Here is an 18821-nt window from a genome sequence, read left to right as displayed (position 1 = left end):
AAGGGCGGGACCACTTTGCGAAACTGAAAAGAAAGAGAACAAATACTCTCAACATCAACAACTAAACAAAACAACTTGGACGTAGAATTACAAGGAACTCGATGGTCACAAAAAAATTAGTTCCACTTCAATTGGAAACCTTGTTTGGCAACAAGTGAAAAATGGAATTTTTTTCACACTTTTACAATTCACACAATTGAGTGGCATACCTTGGTGAATAGAAAATCCCCTGCTTAAATAGTTCCTGTGAACTCTGGGCAGACCTTGCGAGTTAGGGGAGAAAAAATATATATGTTTTTGTGGATTAGGTAAGTTTATTTTCGCTCTCTCCTTTTTTCTGCCCCTCTCGGCCGGTATTATTTTATCCGTGTACACACACGCGTCCTTGGAAAAAAAAAATAAACAAATGAATTTACATTATGAATAAAGGGAGTTCACTGGACGCCGTTGAACTTAGACATTCGTCAAAAACTGTCACGTGTAATCAAATTATAACCAGTGCAACACCGTGATTGGCCACCGGAAATAATATAAAAAAGTGCCCTGTTCTTGTAGCCCTTCATAATCAATGCGTGACTCTGTTGTTTGGTCGGTGGTGCAATTGCAGCGCGTGAACAACTTTGTGGTGTGTTTCTGGTATTTTAAGAACAAGAATGGACTTATTCTGGATATTGGAACAGCTATAATGCGTTGGTTGAGGTTTAGAGATTCACATCACTCGCTTAATGGTCTTTTAAGTTGAGTACGTTGAACTTTGTCCGTCGGTAGTTGGCCCAAATTTGTATCTATCAGCCACTTGAGAGTATAATTTACAAGTTCCTTATTACTTTGTTGTTTTTAAGCGTGCTGTAGTTCAACAACTTCACAGTATTTGCTTTGTTGCCAGATAATTACCACTTAATCCCCGGTGCAGTTAGACCAGGTGCTGCGTGGACAGACCTATTGGTAGATTCAATAGCCACCAGGTGCAATAACAAAAGCATTATCTGGTAGGAGAGTGGGGGCTTCTAAACACCATGGATTTAGACGATGTCTGGGTGTACCTGGGCGACTTTGGCCGGTACCAGACCGTAGCATTCATCTTAATAACTCTGGTTGGAACATGGCTACCGGCTTGGCAGATCTTCGGGATTATTTTCACCACCGATCAGCCACCGTTCCACTGCCGGGCTTCACCGGGGTTTACATTGGAGGAGAGTGTGCCCCGCATGGTCGACCAGAACGAGTCATTCGCAGAGTGTTTGATGTACGCCGTAGAAAAAGGTGAAAACGGCACGTCGGTCATCAATACAAGTATCCAAGTGGAGTGTACCAATGGATACGAGTTTGTGACTCTATTCGACGAAAACACTATCGTCATGGAGGTAAGCTTAGTTCCCCCTCTTCCCCCGCTCTCTAGTCCGTAAGAATGATGTGCTGGTTCTTCCTATCACTTATCCTAAGGGTGTTTGAGCATGAAACTAGGGGCCGATTTCACTATAAAGTCACCGTTTACGATCATCGCTATCACACTTGCGACGACACCGCAAACCGCAAATCTGTCACTCTTGCGACGTCGCTGAATTTGTCACTTTCACTAAAAGTCGTCACAGTTGCGATGATTTAAGGGGGGGGGGGGGGGTTCGTTCGAGGCATAAAGTGGTGACCTTTGACATAACCAACAAGCAAAATCATCAGTCATGGCATGGTGGCCGTTGTACATGTACATGTCAAGTTGTTGCCGCGGTTCTATTACACATTAAAATGCATACATTGAAGTTTAAGTGTAAATCAGTTTCAGGCTGGTGCGTAAAAAAAGTGTGAGGAGGACAATAAAATTGTTAAAATTATTATTTGAAAAAATTACGAAATAAGATTCATCTTGATTCCTTAGTACATAATTATTGCTGTAACTTTTGGTGATACTGTGTGTATTGACGTGAATGAGATCGATGAAAATCTGTCAAACTTCATTAAAAAGGCACTGGACACTATAGGAATTACTCATTTTTTCAGCGTAAACTAACTTGGTAACGAGCAAAACGATATGAGAAACGGCTCCTTCTGAAGTTAAGTAGTTTTTTGAGAAAGAGGTAACCCCTCTCTCAATTAATAAAATACTTCAGCCTTTTACAATCTAAAAACACACAAAATTGTCTTTTTAAAGTTCTTTCATTCTCTTGCAAATGGGATGGCCAATCGAGCCCAAATTTTAACAGGTTTGTCTTTTAATGCATATGTTGAGATACACCAAACGAGAAAATTGGGGTCGATTTCACAAAGAGTTAGGACTTGTCTTACTCGAGTTAGGACCAGTTACTCGTCCTAACTTAGGATTAATCTTGAGGTCTGCATGCTAAAGTGCACGGTTGGGACTCGTCCTAAGTCCTAAGATTAGTCTTAAGTTAAGAAGGGTTTTGTGAAATCGACGGGAGCAGGTCTTTGACAATTACCAAAGGTGTCAAGTGCCTTTAAAGTTTGGTTTATTATGAGACTGGAGTTTTTCAATGTCATCTGTCAAAGTCTGATCTATAGACGACATAAAAATTACAATTTGTGTGAACTAATCCGAAAGAGCTGTGATCATGAAAAAATCTATAAAACATACTGTAGTTTTTTACAAAGCTTACCAGCACAGTACGAATTATTCATGTCATTGATTTCTGTCTGATATCCTTTCAATGTCAAAAGGTGGGAAACACGTTTTTAATTGTTGTTTGCGTCCAAGGCCTATTATTAGACCAATTTGCATAAATAGGCCTATGTCATTGCTAATATTCGTAAAAACTGGCCACCTAAAATGTTGAGCTATTATAATAAATCGGCTTCTTATATAATTGTTGTTTGCACGCAAAGCCTAGGTCTTATTATTATATATAGTTTGCATAAATAGGTCCAGTCACTTCCAATAATCGTCAATAATTGTCACCGAAAATGTTGAGCTCTGTAACAATAAATTGGAAAGGACGGTTTGCAAATGCAATATTATTACAATAGTTTTAAGCCAAACACTGGCTATGGGGATCTCCTATTTCACCAATTGTTACGCCTTATTCGAACTGGCGACTACAGCTACGGCTACGGCTGTTGCTAAGGGTGTTGCTAAGGACGTCCTTTACCTTAACGCATGATGACGCGGCAATCTAGCCGTAGCCATAACTAGTAGCCGCCATTTTGACACGACCTAAAGTAAACAAAACTCTGCAATAGTCGCTGGGTCGCTGAAAGATGTCATCAGTCAACTACGTTGTGTTTTCCGAGTAACAGGCCTATCCCAGTAATTAACGCAATCAGAGTATTACATCAAACGCAATTTTACTCTTTAATTTACGGACAAACTACGCAAGACGTACACCGCTATTATCAAACCCAAACACAAAATGGCACCATTTGTCATTAATGTGCAAACAACTTGTATTCTGTGACTACATAACGAGTCCTCGCAAAATTATCATTGGTAATCAAATACAAATTGCGATGACCAAATTCGTCGCAATTATGTAGTGAACACGTTATCCAAAATCGATCCTTACGATGAGATGGATTTTGAACTTAACGATCGGTTTCCACCTTTTGACCTTGTTAGTAAAACAGAGGGATAATTTCGTCAATAATTCGTATAGATAGATTATAGGGCCTATATAGATAAAAACTGTCCTCGCAGCACGAAGGTAATAACTGGAAATAAATTGGTAATAAAAACAAGAGTTAGAATACAGGCCATAAATATGTGCTAGTAAGCTTAGTTAAGTAAAGTAAAGAGAATACCATTATAAAGAATTGTTTATGATGAAGGGCCCATATAGGACTGTTTTTAACGAGCCGTCGTTTTGAAAGTTTCAAACATTTACAGATATCACAAAGAAAAACTCTCATTCTCATTCATAAATTTAACAATAGTTTAACTAAGTTTCGTCATTTTTTCATCGATCTTATTGCATTTTAATGAAGGCCTAAGATCGTCCGGTTATTTTACATGCACCAGCATGAGACCAATTTACATTTAATAATATTAATAATTTAGTGAATTTATATTGCGCTCTGTTACTCTCAAGGACCAGCCTGTTCGAGTTCGTATTACATTAAAATTCCAGTAAAATAATTACACACGAAAAATAAGTACAATAGAAAAGAAAGCAACATTTAAAGGAACACGTTGCCTTGGATCGGTCGAGTTGGTCTTTGAAAAGCGTTCTGTAACCGTTTGTTGTAAAATGTATATGGTTAGAATTTTGTAAAAGTAGAACACAATGATCTACACAAAAATGCCTCGAAATTGCGTGGTTTTCTTTTTACCCTGTCGACTAACACGGTCGGCCATTTATGGGAGTCAAAATTTTGAATTCAGTTAGAATTCTATTTTCCCTGACTTCTATAACAAAAATAATACGCTTAAGGAACATAACGTGAAGTTAAATTTGCCAAAACAAGGTCGTTTACTCGCTGGACTTTTCATCACAGACTGCTCCGCTGTCTGAAGGGAATATGGTTTGCCATGTTTAGTAAATAGTATTGTTTGATGCAATTAACCCTACCCGTGCAAATATTCACGGGTCCGCCCCTGGAATGGTGAAATACAATTTCACGACCATCTGAAAGACTGTGGCATTGCTACATCAGCTGGTTTTAGCCCTCAGTTATGACTAGTATATGAAGATAAGTAATCTCTTTTATGTATAGGAGTGAAATTTCACTCTCTTGTCCGAGTGGTGTAAGTTTCGCTCTTTTGAGAGTGAAAATCATTCTGTGTTTAACTTCACTCTAAATCGAGTTGAAAGTACGCGTCTTTCACTCTAAAAAAGTTGTCTGGCATATAGCTGTTTGCAAGAGTGGAATGGCGAACAAAACGAGTGGTTTCTACTCTTACATTATAAGAGAGTATTGCCAGAAAAGGCCGGTTTTTATTATAACGCTCCAAATGGACTCTTGTGTGTTTGTTTTCCTCTTGCAGCCCTACTAATTTTCTTGTCATCTTTTTCTTCCATAGCTGGACCTTGTCTGCAAGGACAACATCCTCCCGAGTACAGCACAGTCTATTCTATTTTTCGGCGTCTTAACGGGAGCTTTTGTCTTCGGGCAGCTCTCGGATCTCATCGGCCGTAAGACGGTGCTCCTGACCGCCGTGTTTCTGCAAGCCATCGCCGGTATCATTATCTACTTCATCTACGTCTACCACTGGTTTGTGGTACTGTTCTTTTTTATCGGAATGTTCGAGCAGGTAAATGATTGAAATATTTCGTTCATCCAATACAATCCATACTTTTTCTGAGGAATACTGAATCCTGTCATCAGCTCCCCTAGGTTTTTTTCTTCTGAAATATTTTCTTCTTGCAGCCACTTAGTACCTAGGCTAATAGTATACCCGAGAGTAGGGGTAGCCCTGTTTGAGCCTAATTTACAGTTAATGTAAACAAAATCTCAACAACCATTCATTTACATCATGTTTTTCATCAAACACAACATAAAACCATCCTGGTGAATAACCAAATTTTGCGATCGCAATCATGGGCCCTTCTTGAAACCGCGGCTTTGGCATTGAGCTTGGACTTAGGCTCTATCAGTTTCTAAGGAGCCCGAACCCAAACCCAAGCACAAGCCAAAGCCCAAGCCCATACTCAAGCACAAGCACAACCATAGGTCCTAGCTCATGCCTATGCACCAGCTCAAGCCCAAGTCCAAGCTCAATCCCAAATCCTAGCACAAGCCTTAGCTCAGACACAAACTCAAGCACAAGCACAACCATAAGTCCAAGCTCATGCCTATGCACTAGCTCAAGCCCAAGTCCAAGCTCAATCCCAAACCCTAGCACAAGCCTTAGCCCAGACCCAAACTCAAGCACAAGCACAACCCTTTGTCCAAGCTCATGCCTATGCACTAGCTCAAGCCCAAGTCCAAGCTAAATCCAAAGTCCAATCACAAGTTCAAGGACAAGCCCAAGTCCAAGCTCAATCCCAAACCCAAGCACAAGCCTTAGCCCAGACCCAAACTCAAGCACAAGCACAACCATAAGTCCAAGCTCATGCCTATGCACTAGCTGAAGCCCAAGTCCAAGCTCAATCCAAAGTCCAATCACAAGCTCAAGTCCAAGCTCAATCCCAAACCCTAGCACAAGCCTTAGCCTAGACACAAACTCAAGCACAAGCACAACCCTTGGTCCAAGCTCATGCCTATGCACTAGCTCAAGCCCAAGTCCAAGCTCAAGCACAAGCCCAAGCCCAAGCTCGATCCCATACCAAAGCACGAGGCAAAAGCCCAAGCCCCAGCCCAAGACTATGTCCACCCCAAAGCTCAAGTCCAAGCTCAATCCCTATAGTCCAATCCAAAATCCAAGCTCAATCCAAAGTCCAATGCATAGCCCAAGCTCAAGCCCAAGTCAAATCCATAGCCCAAACCCAACCAAAGGCCCAAGCCCTATCTGTGGTTTCGAGAAGGGTCATAGACTGCGTAGGCCAGTCTTGTTTAACCTTTTGTTTCCACGTCGTACAAAACAAAATCGAAACAAAATCGGAACCGCTTAACCGACATTCAGAGAGAAAGACAAGATTTATCTATAGTAATTATGACTTCACACAAATCATGATATGTCATCTATGAGATATAAGTTTAATGTAACCATGACTTGTATTAAGTCTTTACGATAATCGTCCCTCACCCCACCTCAATGTCCCTTTAAAGCTTCCGTAAATCACATATTTGTAACGGAGCCAACTGCCGGACAGTGGACGTTCCACCTGTTTTGTCTACATGGGTTATTTGGTGTCCTTATTCTCGTGAATGATTTTCAGTCAACATTATCGCAGTTTGGCAGCGAATGGAACAATATTGACACTTGCTCAAGTTTAAAGCACTACGGTTTCAGTATGTCATCCTTAAAGACACTGGACACCTTTGGTAGTTGTCAAAGACCAGTCTTCTCACTTTGGTGTATCTCAACAAATGCATACAATAACAAACTTGAACTGTGAAAACTTGAACTCAATTGGTCGTCGAACAATGGAAGAAAAAACACCCTTGTCAAACGAAGTTGTGTGCTTTCGGGATCTCAAAATCTAATTCTGAGGTCTCGAAATCGATTTCAAATATTTTAGTGGAAAGTTACTTCTTTCTCGAAAACTACTTTACTCTAGAGGGAGCCGTTTCTCACAATGTTTTATACTATCAACAGCTCTCCTTGCTTGTTACCAAGTAGGTTTTTCTGATAAACATTATTATGAGTAATTACCAATAGTGCCCAGTGCCTGTGAAAGTAGGGTCTTTCTTTGTTAACGTGGAATTTTTGTCCGAAAGCCGATTGTTATAGAAAGATGTTAGTGCCTTATTGTTAAATTTTTTCGTCTTCGAAGAAAACAACAGAAGTATGATGAAGTAATATTTGAATCTCAAAATCATATTACTGTGGAATGCAAGTTGCGAGCAGAGGTCTATCACCTCGCTCAACGTGGAATGATCCTCATTCTTATAGAAACACATGACGTTAATTCTGATTCTTTTGTTGTGTCGTTCCTGAAAAATATAGCCTCAATCGGCATTACGCCGACAAAAACATAGCATGACTCTACCTTTAAGTTGGTTTTCACCACGTCATAATTGAAGTTTCTTTTTTTTTTATGTCAAAAGGGCATGAACTTGACGGAGTTTGTCCTGATTATGGAGATGTTCTCCCCGAAGAAGCGAACTATCGCCGGGTGCATTAACGGCATTGCTTGGGGTGTGGGTGTGACCCTACTAGCTGCCATTGCGTACTTCCTACGTGACTGGAGGAAAATGCAGCTGGCCATCTCCCTGCCTTGCCTGATCGCGATACCACTCTGGTTGTAAGTAGATACTCCATTATTGACTTTTCGAATTGACCATCCGAATTGACGGCTACGACTGTTGCTAAGGACACGCCGTACTTGTTTGATGAGGATGTGATTAAGCCGTAGCCAGAGCCGGAGCTGCCAATTCGAACACGGCCTCATTGTCCCCAAATCCTTCGAAACTCAACTGCGTGTTTTGTTTGGTTCTGTTGGACTGAAGACTGCACTGGACCCAACTTCATAGCGCTGCTTAGCGGCCGATTTTGTGCTTACTGTGCAATTTCCATTTCATAGCGCTGCTAACCGTAAGCAAACAAAAAGGCATGCTAACCTTCCGGTGCTTACCGCACGAAAATAAATGACGCCACAACGCAAATCAACGATAAACACGCAATTTGTTCTGCTAACCTGTGAAATACGCTAAGGCTTAAGCAATTTTGTTCTGCTACAGTAAGCACGCAAATTTGCTTACCGTTAAGCAGCGCTATGAAATTGGGCCCTGATCGTGCAGGGTCAGGCAAACTAGAGTCCAACAGTTTGGGTGTTGGGTAAACTGTTAGTGGTGGATCGAGGGGGCTAGGATCACAACAAGTAAACTGTCCATGCTGTCGTGGGGTCCAGCATGCCTCCATAACAAGTGTCCGACAAGTGTGTTCTGTCACCACGTTTGGATTTTGTTAGAGCCAGGAAAGATTTTAAACGTAACAGTGAATCGCTCAGGGGAGTTGATTTTTGACTAGACCAGGACAACTTCTTTAAAATAATAGCAAAGATTGTCCGCAGAGTCAGAGATAGAGAGTCAAATGGTTTGCCTGTCATTTTCTGCAAAATGGGTGGCCAACACGTTGCGATGTTCTATTTCGCGGGAAATTTAAAGCTCATCAAAACAGTCATCCAATGTTTCAATTATTATCTCCTGACGATGACTAGAGCAAGCTAGTCGAAACGTTGAGACCAATTCCGAACTGACTCCGCGGCAGTACAGTTATTATGATCCTATAAGCTCAAATTTCTATACCATCCGCCCTGGTAATAGTTATAAAGCAGGACAGTTCTTTTCAGAACTGAGAAGTCTCCCGAACCTCCGATTATCTATCCTCGGCAGTAGAATAAAGCAAGACAGTTCCCTAAAAACAACTCTACCTGGCAAGTAGATACACACATGGTGTTACCGCAAACCAAATATATATTAATTATTATCTCATTATACAACAGAACAATTAGTGCAAATAACATAATCATTGGGATACGAGAAGAAAATGTTAGGTAATAGATGTGGCAGGACATAACCCAAAATTGGTAAACCCACGCAGTCAGTTAGGGACTGAACACCACATCCACATGTAAGTCTCTGGTCTGAGCTGGGTGATTCAACTCGAACCACAGAGGTGACAAGTCAGGCAATTTGTTCTTCTGAGAACGTCGATTAAAAAAGATATCCAAAATCGCAGCAGTTGTTTCGCTGTTGCGCGATAGTGTGCTAAATTGAATGCCGTTTTCGCATTGCAAAAGGGACGCCTCTATATTTTGTGGCGTGTTTATGTTAAATTTAATGCTCAAAAAATAAGATTCTAAATCCAAGTTTGTAGATCTAGAACTCTAGAATTCGCAGACCAAAATATGTAGCTGACTGGAAATGTTCTTTGCAAACTGAATGTTAAAGACATTGGACACTATTAGTAATTGCTTTCAACATTTATATGCATAAAACAACAGACCTGTGGAAATTTGAGGTCAATTGGTCGTCGAAGTTGCGAGAGAATAATGAAAGAAAAAACCGCCCTTGTATAGTGTGCTTTCAGATGCTTGACTTCGAAATCAAATTCAAATATTTTAGTGAAAAATTACTTTTTCTCGAAAACTACGGTTCAACAGCTCTCCATTGATCGTATACAAGTAAGTTTTTATGCTAACAATGAGTTTGAGTGATTACCAATAGTGTCCAGTACCTTTAATGTTGATCACCAAATGGTAATTTTTGATAGATTCAATAACTTCCAAGAATAAACATACTTGGGTTTTAGAAAATTTACGTCTCATAGTTTATAGATTTGAGAAAAAATACTTGAATGATTAAACAGTGACCATCCATCCAAGGGGGTGTGTACCTTTGTGGACTTTCAAAATTGACGCCAGATGAGTTTGATGACCTGGGTTGTCCTTGACGCTGTTGGGGTTTTGCTTGCTTTATTTCTTCTTCATAAAAACAGATTTTCTCAATTAAAAGTTGTCCTTGTGTGTTTTAAATATTTGGCCGTTGGCTTAACACGACAGTAAATTTGACCTTTCTGATCATTCATTTTTTACAATGGTCTTGCACCCAACCCTACTGCAAAACAGAAAAAGAAAAAGAAATATTTATCTCAAGAGGGCAGACATGTGAATGAACTTTGAACCCCTGTGTGGCTTCACGCAGTGTTCTTTAAGAAATAAACAAGATGGGAGAGGTTTCAAGAGGCAGTTTTGGTTTTTATGAAGTAGAAAGACACAATTCCACTGATTGAGTGAATTGAATAATAGAGCTATCTCGGGAAACGTGGTTTTGTGAGCTAGATTCAAACGACTTTTACACAGTGCGGGTGGTTAATCTCTTGCGTGGACTTCAGCAGGGTTGATAGTGACTTTAAAGGCACTGGACACTATTGGTAATTACTCTAATTAGCCGTTAGAATAAAAACTTACTTGTTAGCTATCTATGGAGAGATGTTGATAGTATAAAACATTGTGAGAAACGTCTCCCTCTGAAGTAAGGTAGTTTTCGAGAAAGAAGTAACTTTCTACTGAAATATTTGAATTTGATTTTGAGACCTACCTTAGAGTTAGATTTTTATGTCTCAAAATCAAGCATCTAAATGCACACAGCTTTGTGTGACAAGGGTGTTTTTTTCCATTATTATCTCGCAATTTCGACGACCAATTGAGTTCAAATTTTCACAGGTTTGTTATTTTGTGCCTATGTTGAGATACACCAAGTGAGAAGACTGGTGTAAATATTTTTCTTGCAAACAAACAACGACAACAAAACTGTCAACAAACTTTGATGAATATTGGGTTGTGCTTTTGCATTCGATTGTACACAATCACTATTACGTCGACACTAACAAAATAATGGGTTCGAGGTGGAGAGGTTCGATGTCAGGTGGGCTCCAGGTTAAGAGGTTGGAGGGGGAAATTAAAGGGGGATTCATTGATTGCCCGGGTGACCTTCATAATGTCATTTAGCAATTACTGTCTTTTCAGACTTTCAAGAAAACAGTGTGAAAGTTAAAGCCATTGGACCCTTTCGGTACAGGAAAAAAAAAAAGTTCACAGATTTACAAATAATTTACAGGGTTTACAGAAGGTAATGGTGAAAGACTTCTCTTGAAATATTAGTCCATGAAATGCTTTACTTTTTGAGAAAACGGTAAAACAATATAAATTCTCGTTAACGAGAATTACGGATTTGTTATAAACACATGTCATGACACGGCGAAACGCGCGAAAACAGAAGTGGGTTTTCCCGTTACTTTCTCCCGACTCCGATGTCCGATTGAGCCTAAATTTCCACAGGATTGTTATTTTATATAAAAGTTGTGATACACGAAGTGTGGGACTTGGACAATACTGTTTACCGAAAGTGTATAATGGCTTTAAGTCGTGTTCTGAGAAGTCACTTCTGTAAATATTTTCTGCAAAAAAACCTACTTCATAGACAAATTCTTGCAAAAACTGATGACTAGAATACAAGTACTGCTTTTTCCAAACGAGCTATTTTTTCGTTGTGATCTCACCGGTGGGAAAGTTTGTACTTTTGTGCCCGAAAAAGGGGTCGTATACAGACTTCCCTCCCTTTTTTCGTGCATGGGACTATTGTTAATTTGTCTATAGAACAAGGTGGTTAGAATTATACCACAAGTTTTCCCACCAGACACATTCGTTGCAGTTGGAGGTTTCTTAAAATAACAACTTTTGGATTCATTTCGTTTTTTAAAGCCAAAAGTTTCCCAAACGTGTTAAAGTCAACATCTACATGTTTTCTTCTTTCATCATGACGTCACACATTCCATGGCAGAGTTGATCAAAAAAGTATGTATATGCAACTAAAAAAGATTTATAAGATTTAAATGGTTGACTGTCGCATTCTTTTTTATAACTCGTCAATCATTAATACAAGGTGTACTCTTGCTCTGCGTGAAGACTAGTTCAATTCATTCTTCTTTCGAAAACAAGTTTGCTTTGTGGGGTAACGCCGTGGTTTGCCCAGCGGGCTAGCCCACAAGAGACGCCGGTCTGCAAAAACCAACAATTTTACTCTTCTTGTGGTAATTTAAAACTGAAATAACAGGAATGGTTCTACATCCAACCCAATGTGACAACACAAAAGCTCCTAAATGATCCTTTCTTAAGTGTTCCCGTACAAAGGATCTCGCAAGGATTGTGGTCTATTAAGGTCACAACAGTTCACACCTCCAGATTCTTTGGGGAATCAAATTTATAACTTGCAAAGAAAAACACCGCTACTTTAGTCTGTTAACGAAGTAAAGAGACATTTTAGTCTGACTGGTAAAACCAGTCTATACGTCAACTTAAACTTGAAAACCTGATTTTATGGCGAAGAAAACGCATGGCTTTGTGGTTTTTCATTTCCCAACAGGTTTCTTCTGTCATTCAATCACGTCAGTTGTCCATTTTTACTAACTTTGAGATATTCTACAAAGCGAAAAAAATAACACCTTTTTACAAGAAAAACTGTAAAGTTTGCTAAACTTTGTCAGTCTTTATTAGATGTTAAATTTGCATCGGGAATAAATAATATTCATGTTGGTTTTATCCATATACACCGATGTGTGTTACCATGTATACTCAGACGGCATACGTTCCCGAGTTCTGAGGAAAAACCCACCGGGCATATTACCTAGGTGGGATTCGACGATTCGAACCCACGACCTTTGTGATTCTAGAGCAGTGTCGTTTTAACTAGACATTGTCTTTGTCATTGCCGACGTCATTCCCTGCTATCCTGCATGTAATTAAAAACACGTTTCTCTTGCGATCTAACAGCTTACAATTTTGCTGAGTTTTAATTAAACGGCAAGTTTGTGCCAACCCATTAACACATTTGTTTAAAAGACACTGGACACAATTGGTAATTGTCAAAGACCAGTCTTCTCACTTGGTGTATCTCAACATGCATGAAATATCAAAGCCTGTGAAAATTTGAGCTCAATTGGTCATCGAAGTTGCAAGATAATAATGAAAAAACACCCTTGTCACGCGAAGTTGTGTGCTTTCAGATGCTTGTATTCGAGACCTCAAAATCTAAATCTGAGGTCTCGAAATCAAATTCGTTGAAAATTACTTCTTTCTCAAAAACTACTCCACTTCAAAGGGAGCCGTTTCTTACAACGTTTTATACTATCAACAGCTACCAATAGTGTCCACTGTCTTTAAATTATACAGGGCCCAAATGGTGGTAAACGTTCCTGTAAAAACAAAATGGTGGTGCCATAGAAATTGCCTATTGTTGGTATAAACAAACCGCGCTATTGGCATAGATGTTACCAAAGCGTTCAATCGTGTTAACAGATGTTGTGACTAAACCACAAATAAATAATACATCCCCAGATTGTTCTGTTTTTCATTTGTGGCTTCCCATATTTTTCCAGCACTTGGTTTGTGAAAACTCGGGCTTGTTGCAACTCAAAGCTAGTCTTTTTTGGACCAAAAGAGGGCACCTTCGAAGGCTTATTTCCTTGCATCACAGTATTACAGTTTCATCATATTTATTACTGTCTGTTTGTTGTTTTGTTTATAAATAAATCAACAAATAATATTAACTGAAAAAATATGTGAAAATCAGCTTGTTTTACTCGTTTTGCATTTTTCAAATTGGGTTCACACATCTTCCTTACTCGGGTATCCTTTTGCAAATCAATAAAAAGGAAAGTTATGATGCTCGTATATACAAGGCATCAGACTACTTTTCTCAGTATGATTAAGTGGTGTGTGTGTGGGGGGGGGGGGGGGGGGCTACTTCATCATAAAGGCCTATAGAAAACCGTAGGCAAAGATCTGTCGCATGGAAGACTTTGGCAGCAGGCACCCATTAATGTAGTGCTATAATAGCACAAAGACTGTCACATGTACAGTGTCCACAAATTTCTGTTGGTCAAAATGAATTTATTCCCTTAACCTTTGCTTTTCCGCAGTATTCTTTACGAGTCCGTGAGGTGGCTTTTGTCAAAAGGACGTAACAAAGAATCCTTCAAAATCCTCAACAAGATCGCCAGAGTGAATAACATTAGCCCACCTGCAGATGGATTCGTACTAACCCTCGATGATAAGACCATTCGCGAATCGGCACCTAATGACGTCACATCTAGCCCTAGCTCAGCAGCACCTCTGGTCGTCGACAAAGAGAAAACGTACACGGTGATCGACATCTTTCGGAGTTGGATAGTCTTCAAGAACTTAGTCATCATGAGCTTGTCGTGGTAAGTAAAGTTTCTTTATCTTATATACCTGGGGTGGATTTCACAAAGGTAGTCCTAACTTAGGACTAGTCCTAGGCAATGCTAAGAGATAGGACCAGTCCTAAGTTAGGATGAGTTACTGGTCCTATAGGACTGGTCCTATCTCTTAGCATTGCCTAGGACTAGTCCTAAGTTAGGACTACCTTTGTGAAATCCACCCCTGGGTTGATTATCAGCTAAACTCGAATTGGCGGCTACGGATATGGTTACGGCTGTTGCTAAGGGTGTTGCTAAGGACGTACTATACCTCAACGCATGGTCGCGGAAATCTAGCCGTAGCCGTAGCTGTAGCCGCTAATTGGGACACGGGCCAAGTCTCTGTATAGTGGCTTCAATATGACGTCGTTTTATAAGGGTGCAAAAAGGGTTATTCATTGGCAAATCTTGCAAGCTACTACTAGCCAATCAAAACACATGGACAGCTTACGTCACTGCACGTTTATCCAATGAAATCATTGTATCAAATGAAACCACTGGTTCTGTCGAACCAACACTTGTCTTCACCAGTGCCGATAAATAAACACAAGGGACTATTAATCTGTAGTACGCAGCAAGTAAACAATGCGTTTCCATTCTACCGTAATCTTTTTAATTCTAAGATGGCGGCTGAATGATGGCGTCAATGCCCAGGACTGATTGCAATCTTTTAAAACTTCATAGAATTCTTTTAAATACTAGGTGTGATAAATAAAATCGCGGTTGTTGTTGTTGTTTGGTTATTTTTTCCTGATCTGTGCAATCCATGATGCAATAATAAGTAGGGGATTATACAGAGGTATAGAAAGGCTGCCCACAAAATAAATAAATAAATAAGAACCAGACAAACCAATGGAATTCGGATTTCTTTGATGTTTTTTTTTTTATTCGTTCACCTGACTGGTTGTGGATAAACTGGGTAATAGGCTTGCATGAATTTGTTTCGCTTCGTTGATAGTTGCAGAGTCCTTCCTAATAAAAAAAAAGAAATCTGCATTCCCAGTAATATGTTGGGCCGTCTGTGCTGGGGCTAATGTACTCTATGTTGTGTTTGTTAACCCGAACTGTATTTTTCACGATCTACCATTTTTTGTTTGCGATGTTTTTTTTTCTTCAAGTTTGATGATCAAAGAGCTACATAACTATTGGTGAGAGTTCATGGAACTTGATTTAACATCCATGTGTACTAAACACGAAATGAGACAACAACAGGCAATCATTTCGCAAGGCTGCGGTTTCCGTTGAGTTGTGCAAAGGATATTTATGAAATGTCAAGAGTATCAGCTACTAACTCAATCATACAGAATAAACGTGATTTTCATGTGTTTTTTTTACAAAAGGCTCATCGGCAATACTTTCCAATTATACATTATGTGTTGAACATGGTCCCTGCACCTCACTACCTTTCAATTGAGCCGCGAAAGTTTTGAACAACCCTAACCAGAAAATCATGTTTTGTTTGCATTGATTTTCATGCAAAATGTGTCTGGGTTTTTCACTATTTTCTCATGACCCAGACGGCCGATAGATCTCAAACTTCAACAGGTTTGTCAGTTTATGTTATGTGGTGGATAACACTGCCAGCAACTGTTTTATTTGCAAATTCTGCAGCGTTCCTGATACACGTCTGGTGTAATCGCTCTTAAAGTTCATTTCGAGAATCATTTCACTTTGAAGGAATAACAGGTTCACATTTAACTGCATTTTTTAATATAAATTTTGGATGATGTTTCATATCAACAGCTTGAAATTGTCATTTGGTCTGAAAATTGCTGTCGAAACAGGATTTTTAAGCAACAAAGTTTTACCATTTTCTCCTCCAAATCGTGAAAAACATGCTGTGTAGATTTTACAAATCAATCTAATTAGTCTATGCTAACATTTAACAATTGGTCAAATCTATCCCTTCCTCTTTTTGGCTTAGTTTGTGCACCCGATGTTTACTTTATTCTTCCAAAATGTTTTATGGAAACAAAAACAGCATAATTTCAACATTACAAACATTTTTAAGAAGAGTTGCTATATAAAACCCCCAAAAGGTGATAAATCAAAAATCGTAGTTAGATTTGAACCTGTTGTATGTGGACCTGGAAAACCAGAAGTTTTTGTACCGCAACCTTAAAGTTGAGAAGGGTTACTGTCAGAAATGTTTCTCATATAGTGTACTCCAATTACGGATTAGTATTCCTCTCGTAAAATAAATCGCTCCGGTTTGTTGGGCGATATCTCAAAAACGCTACCGCCTTTTGGACTGAAATTCGTAGTTTTATTGTAATGGGCCTAGTATATCTACCATTTTGTATTGAACAATATTTGAACGGTACAAAAAACCAAAGGTATACGTTCCCTTGTAAGACACTGGAAACTATTGGTAGTTGTCAAAGACCAGTCTTGTTACTTGGTGTATCTCAACATATGCATAAAATAACAAACCTGTGAAAATTTGAGCTCAATTGGTCGTACAAGTTGCAAAGATAAATGCAAGAAAGAAACACCCATGTCACACAAGTTGTGTTCTTTCAGATGCTTGATTTCGGGACCTCAAAATCTAATTCCTCGAAATCACATTCGTGGAAAATTACTTCCGTTCTCAAAAACTACGTTACTTCAGAGGGAGCCGTTTCTCACAATGCTTTATACTATTAACAGCTCTTCATTGCTTGGTACCAAGTAGCCTTGCTCAAGGCAGTCGAATTATTCACTCCGAAAAAAGACCGCCGTTGTATAAAACCCACCCGTATTCACTCTGCGTAACATCGCACGACACGGTGCCCCCGTACACTATCCGCATGCGGAGGCCGTCAGGCCGACAGCCTTGTAGGGTCTGTGTTGAAGCTACTGACCTCATTACTATAATAAGCGAAGAGTTCCCACGGTCAGCTCATTACCATAATGCCCGTGAAAGACGAGACATGTCTACGTACATCATCACACACCACCACCACGGACGCTCAGCGAGCATGATAGGCGTGCGTGATTGGACGTCAAAATGAATAATTCATTTGCCTCACATCCTGTGTTGTCTGATAGGTCTGACGAACGATATACATATTCATGAGCTGCATACTAGCATATCCGAGAGCCCCCCCCCCCCAATTTTTTCCACTAGTGGAATTTTTTCAATACAACACATTAAACCCGGAAGATACAGACCCGACAAGGCTGTCGGCCTGACGGCCTCCGCATGCGGTTAGTGGTACGAGTGCGATGACTTGTGTGAACAGTATTCGTGCGATCTGACAGTGTGTATACGGGTGGGTCATGCGGTGTGATCGCACACACCACGAACAGGGTATACGGGTGGGTTTACAGCGGCGTCTTTTCGGAGCGAATAATGTGACTGCCTTGAGCAAGGCTAGTTACCAAGTAAGTTGTATGCTTACAATTATTTTGGGTAACTATCAATAGTGTCCACTGCCTTCATCAAAATGTATCCAAATATACTTTGTGTGACAATGCAGGGTAAGATATCACTGTCTCAAACAATCTAAATGTTTGTCGAATGCGAGTCAATAGATTTTCTTTAATTACATCCATAAGTAGGCCCCACTGTGACCGGCTGTTCATTCGCTGAACACAGATAGATTTGACTGGGAAAAACAACCGTGTTTTTTAAAAAGTGTTTTCGTTTAGTCTGGGCGTGATGCAACAATTGTTTTCTTGCTGCTATATAATGATGTATAGGTTTAGCAAGTTACAAATCCGTGCCGTGAAACTGATAAAAAGTACAGCATCCACTCCGGATAGCCTAAACCCCCCAAAAGAGACTTTTCACCCGTGTGCATTTTTTGCGATGTGTGTGGTAAAAGAACTCCAAAAAAGTCGACCAAACCATTGATTGTGCCGAGGGCAGCTTATTCTATCGATTTACCGGTCGTGTGGGCTTGAATGGTCTGGTAGCGTGGAGATATACCTGAGCGTGCTAAGCTTAAATAGTTGTGAAGTTTAATCTCATTACTGTCTCGAATCTGTCAGTTTCCATTACTGATGGATGATTACATGTATTGAAACTCGCTCAGACCTTTCTAGTTGACTTCTTGTGTGCTTATATTATATCCATATTTGACCATGATGATATTGAGTTATTTTTATCATGCCAGCAGTTGGGTGAGCAGACTGCGCAATGCAAACAAAAATGTGTGACCGGAAAACTTTTTGAAAATCCCAAACTGAGATTTTCCGGTACACTTCTCTAATCATTGGACAGCTACAAATTATCTTGACATGATTAACCCTCTTACTATCTGACCATTCAATACCATCCAATATGGTAAACTATGATACACTACGATGTCAGTTGGCAATCCGATAAGGTATGATTGCACCTTTCACATATAAACGACAACCATTTTGTGCACTGCTCCACCCATACTCAACCAGTGCCGTTGAATGGTTTCATATCGTTGCTGGAAAGTCTTCAAAAAGAGTAGGAATGTTCAACTGGTATAGGCATAAATATATATTTGTTATTTTCTTCAAAATGTACTTTTAAAATAACAACATCTTCGAAATGCTTATAAATAGAACAACAAGTTCGTTTTGAGCTGTCAGT

The 18821-nt window shown here is 39.7% G+C and overlaps 1 protein-coding gene across 1 annotated transcript in view; it reads left to right on the top strand.

The window, feature by feature from the left end:
- The first annotated feature begins 201 nt into the window (after nucleotides 1-201).
- Nucleotides 202-18821, top strand: part of LOC139944785 (organic cation transporter protein-like) — a 29686-nt gene continuing 11066 nt past the window's right edge. Inside the window, exons 1-4 of the mRNA XM_071941898.1 lie at nucleotides 202-1364; nucleotides 4967-5197; nucleotides 7597-7793; nucleotides 13970-14254. Of these exons, the coding sequence (XP_071797999.1) occupies nucleotides 1017-1364; nucleotides 4967-5197; nucleotides 7597-7793; nucleotides 13970-14254 (1061 nt within the window). The 5' untranslated portion in view covers nucleotides 202-1016. The remainder of the gene's footprint in view (nucleotides 1365-4966; nucleotides 5198-7596; nucleotides 7794-13969; nucleotides 14255-18821) is intronic.

Source organism: Asterias amurensis, chromosome 12, assembly GCF_032118995.1.
Source record: "Asterias amurensis chromosome 12, ASM3211899v1".
NCBI lineage: Eukaryota > Metazoa > Echinodermata > Asteroidea > Forcipulatida > Asteriidae > Asterias > Asterias amurensis.
The sequence above is the reverse complement of the archived record's forward strand: the minus strand, read 5'-3'. Positions and strand labels throughout refer to the sequence as shown.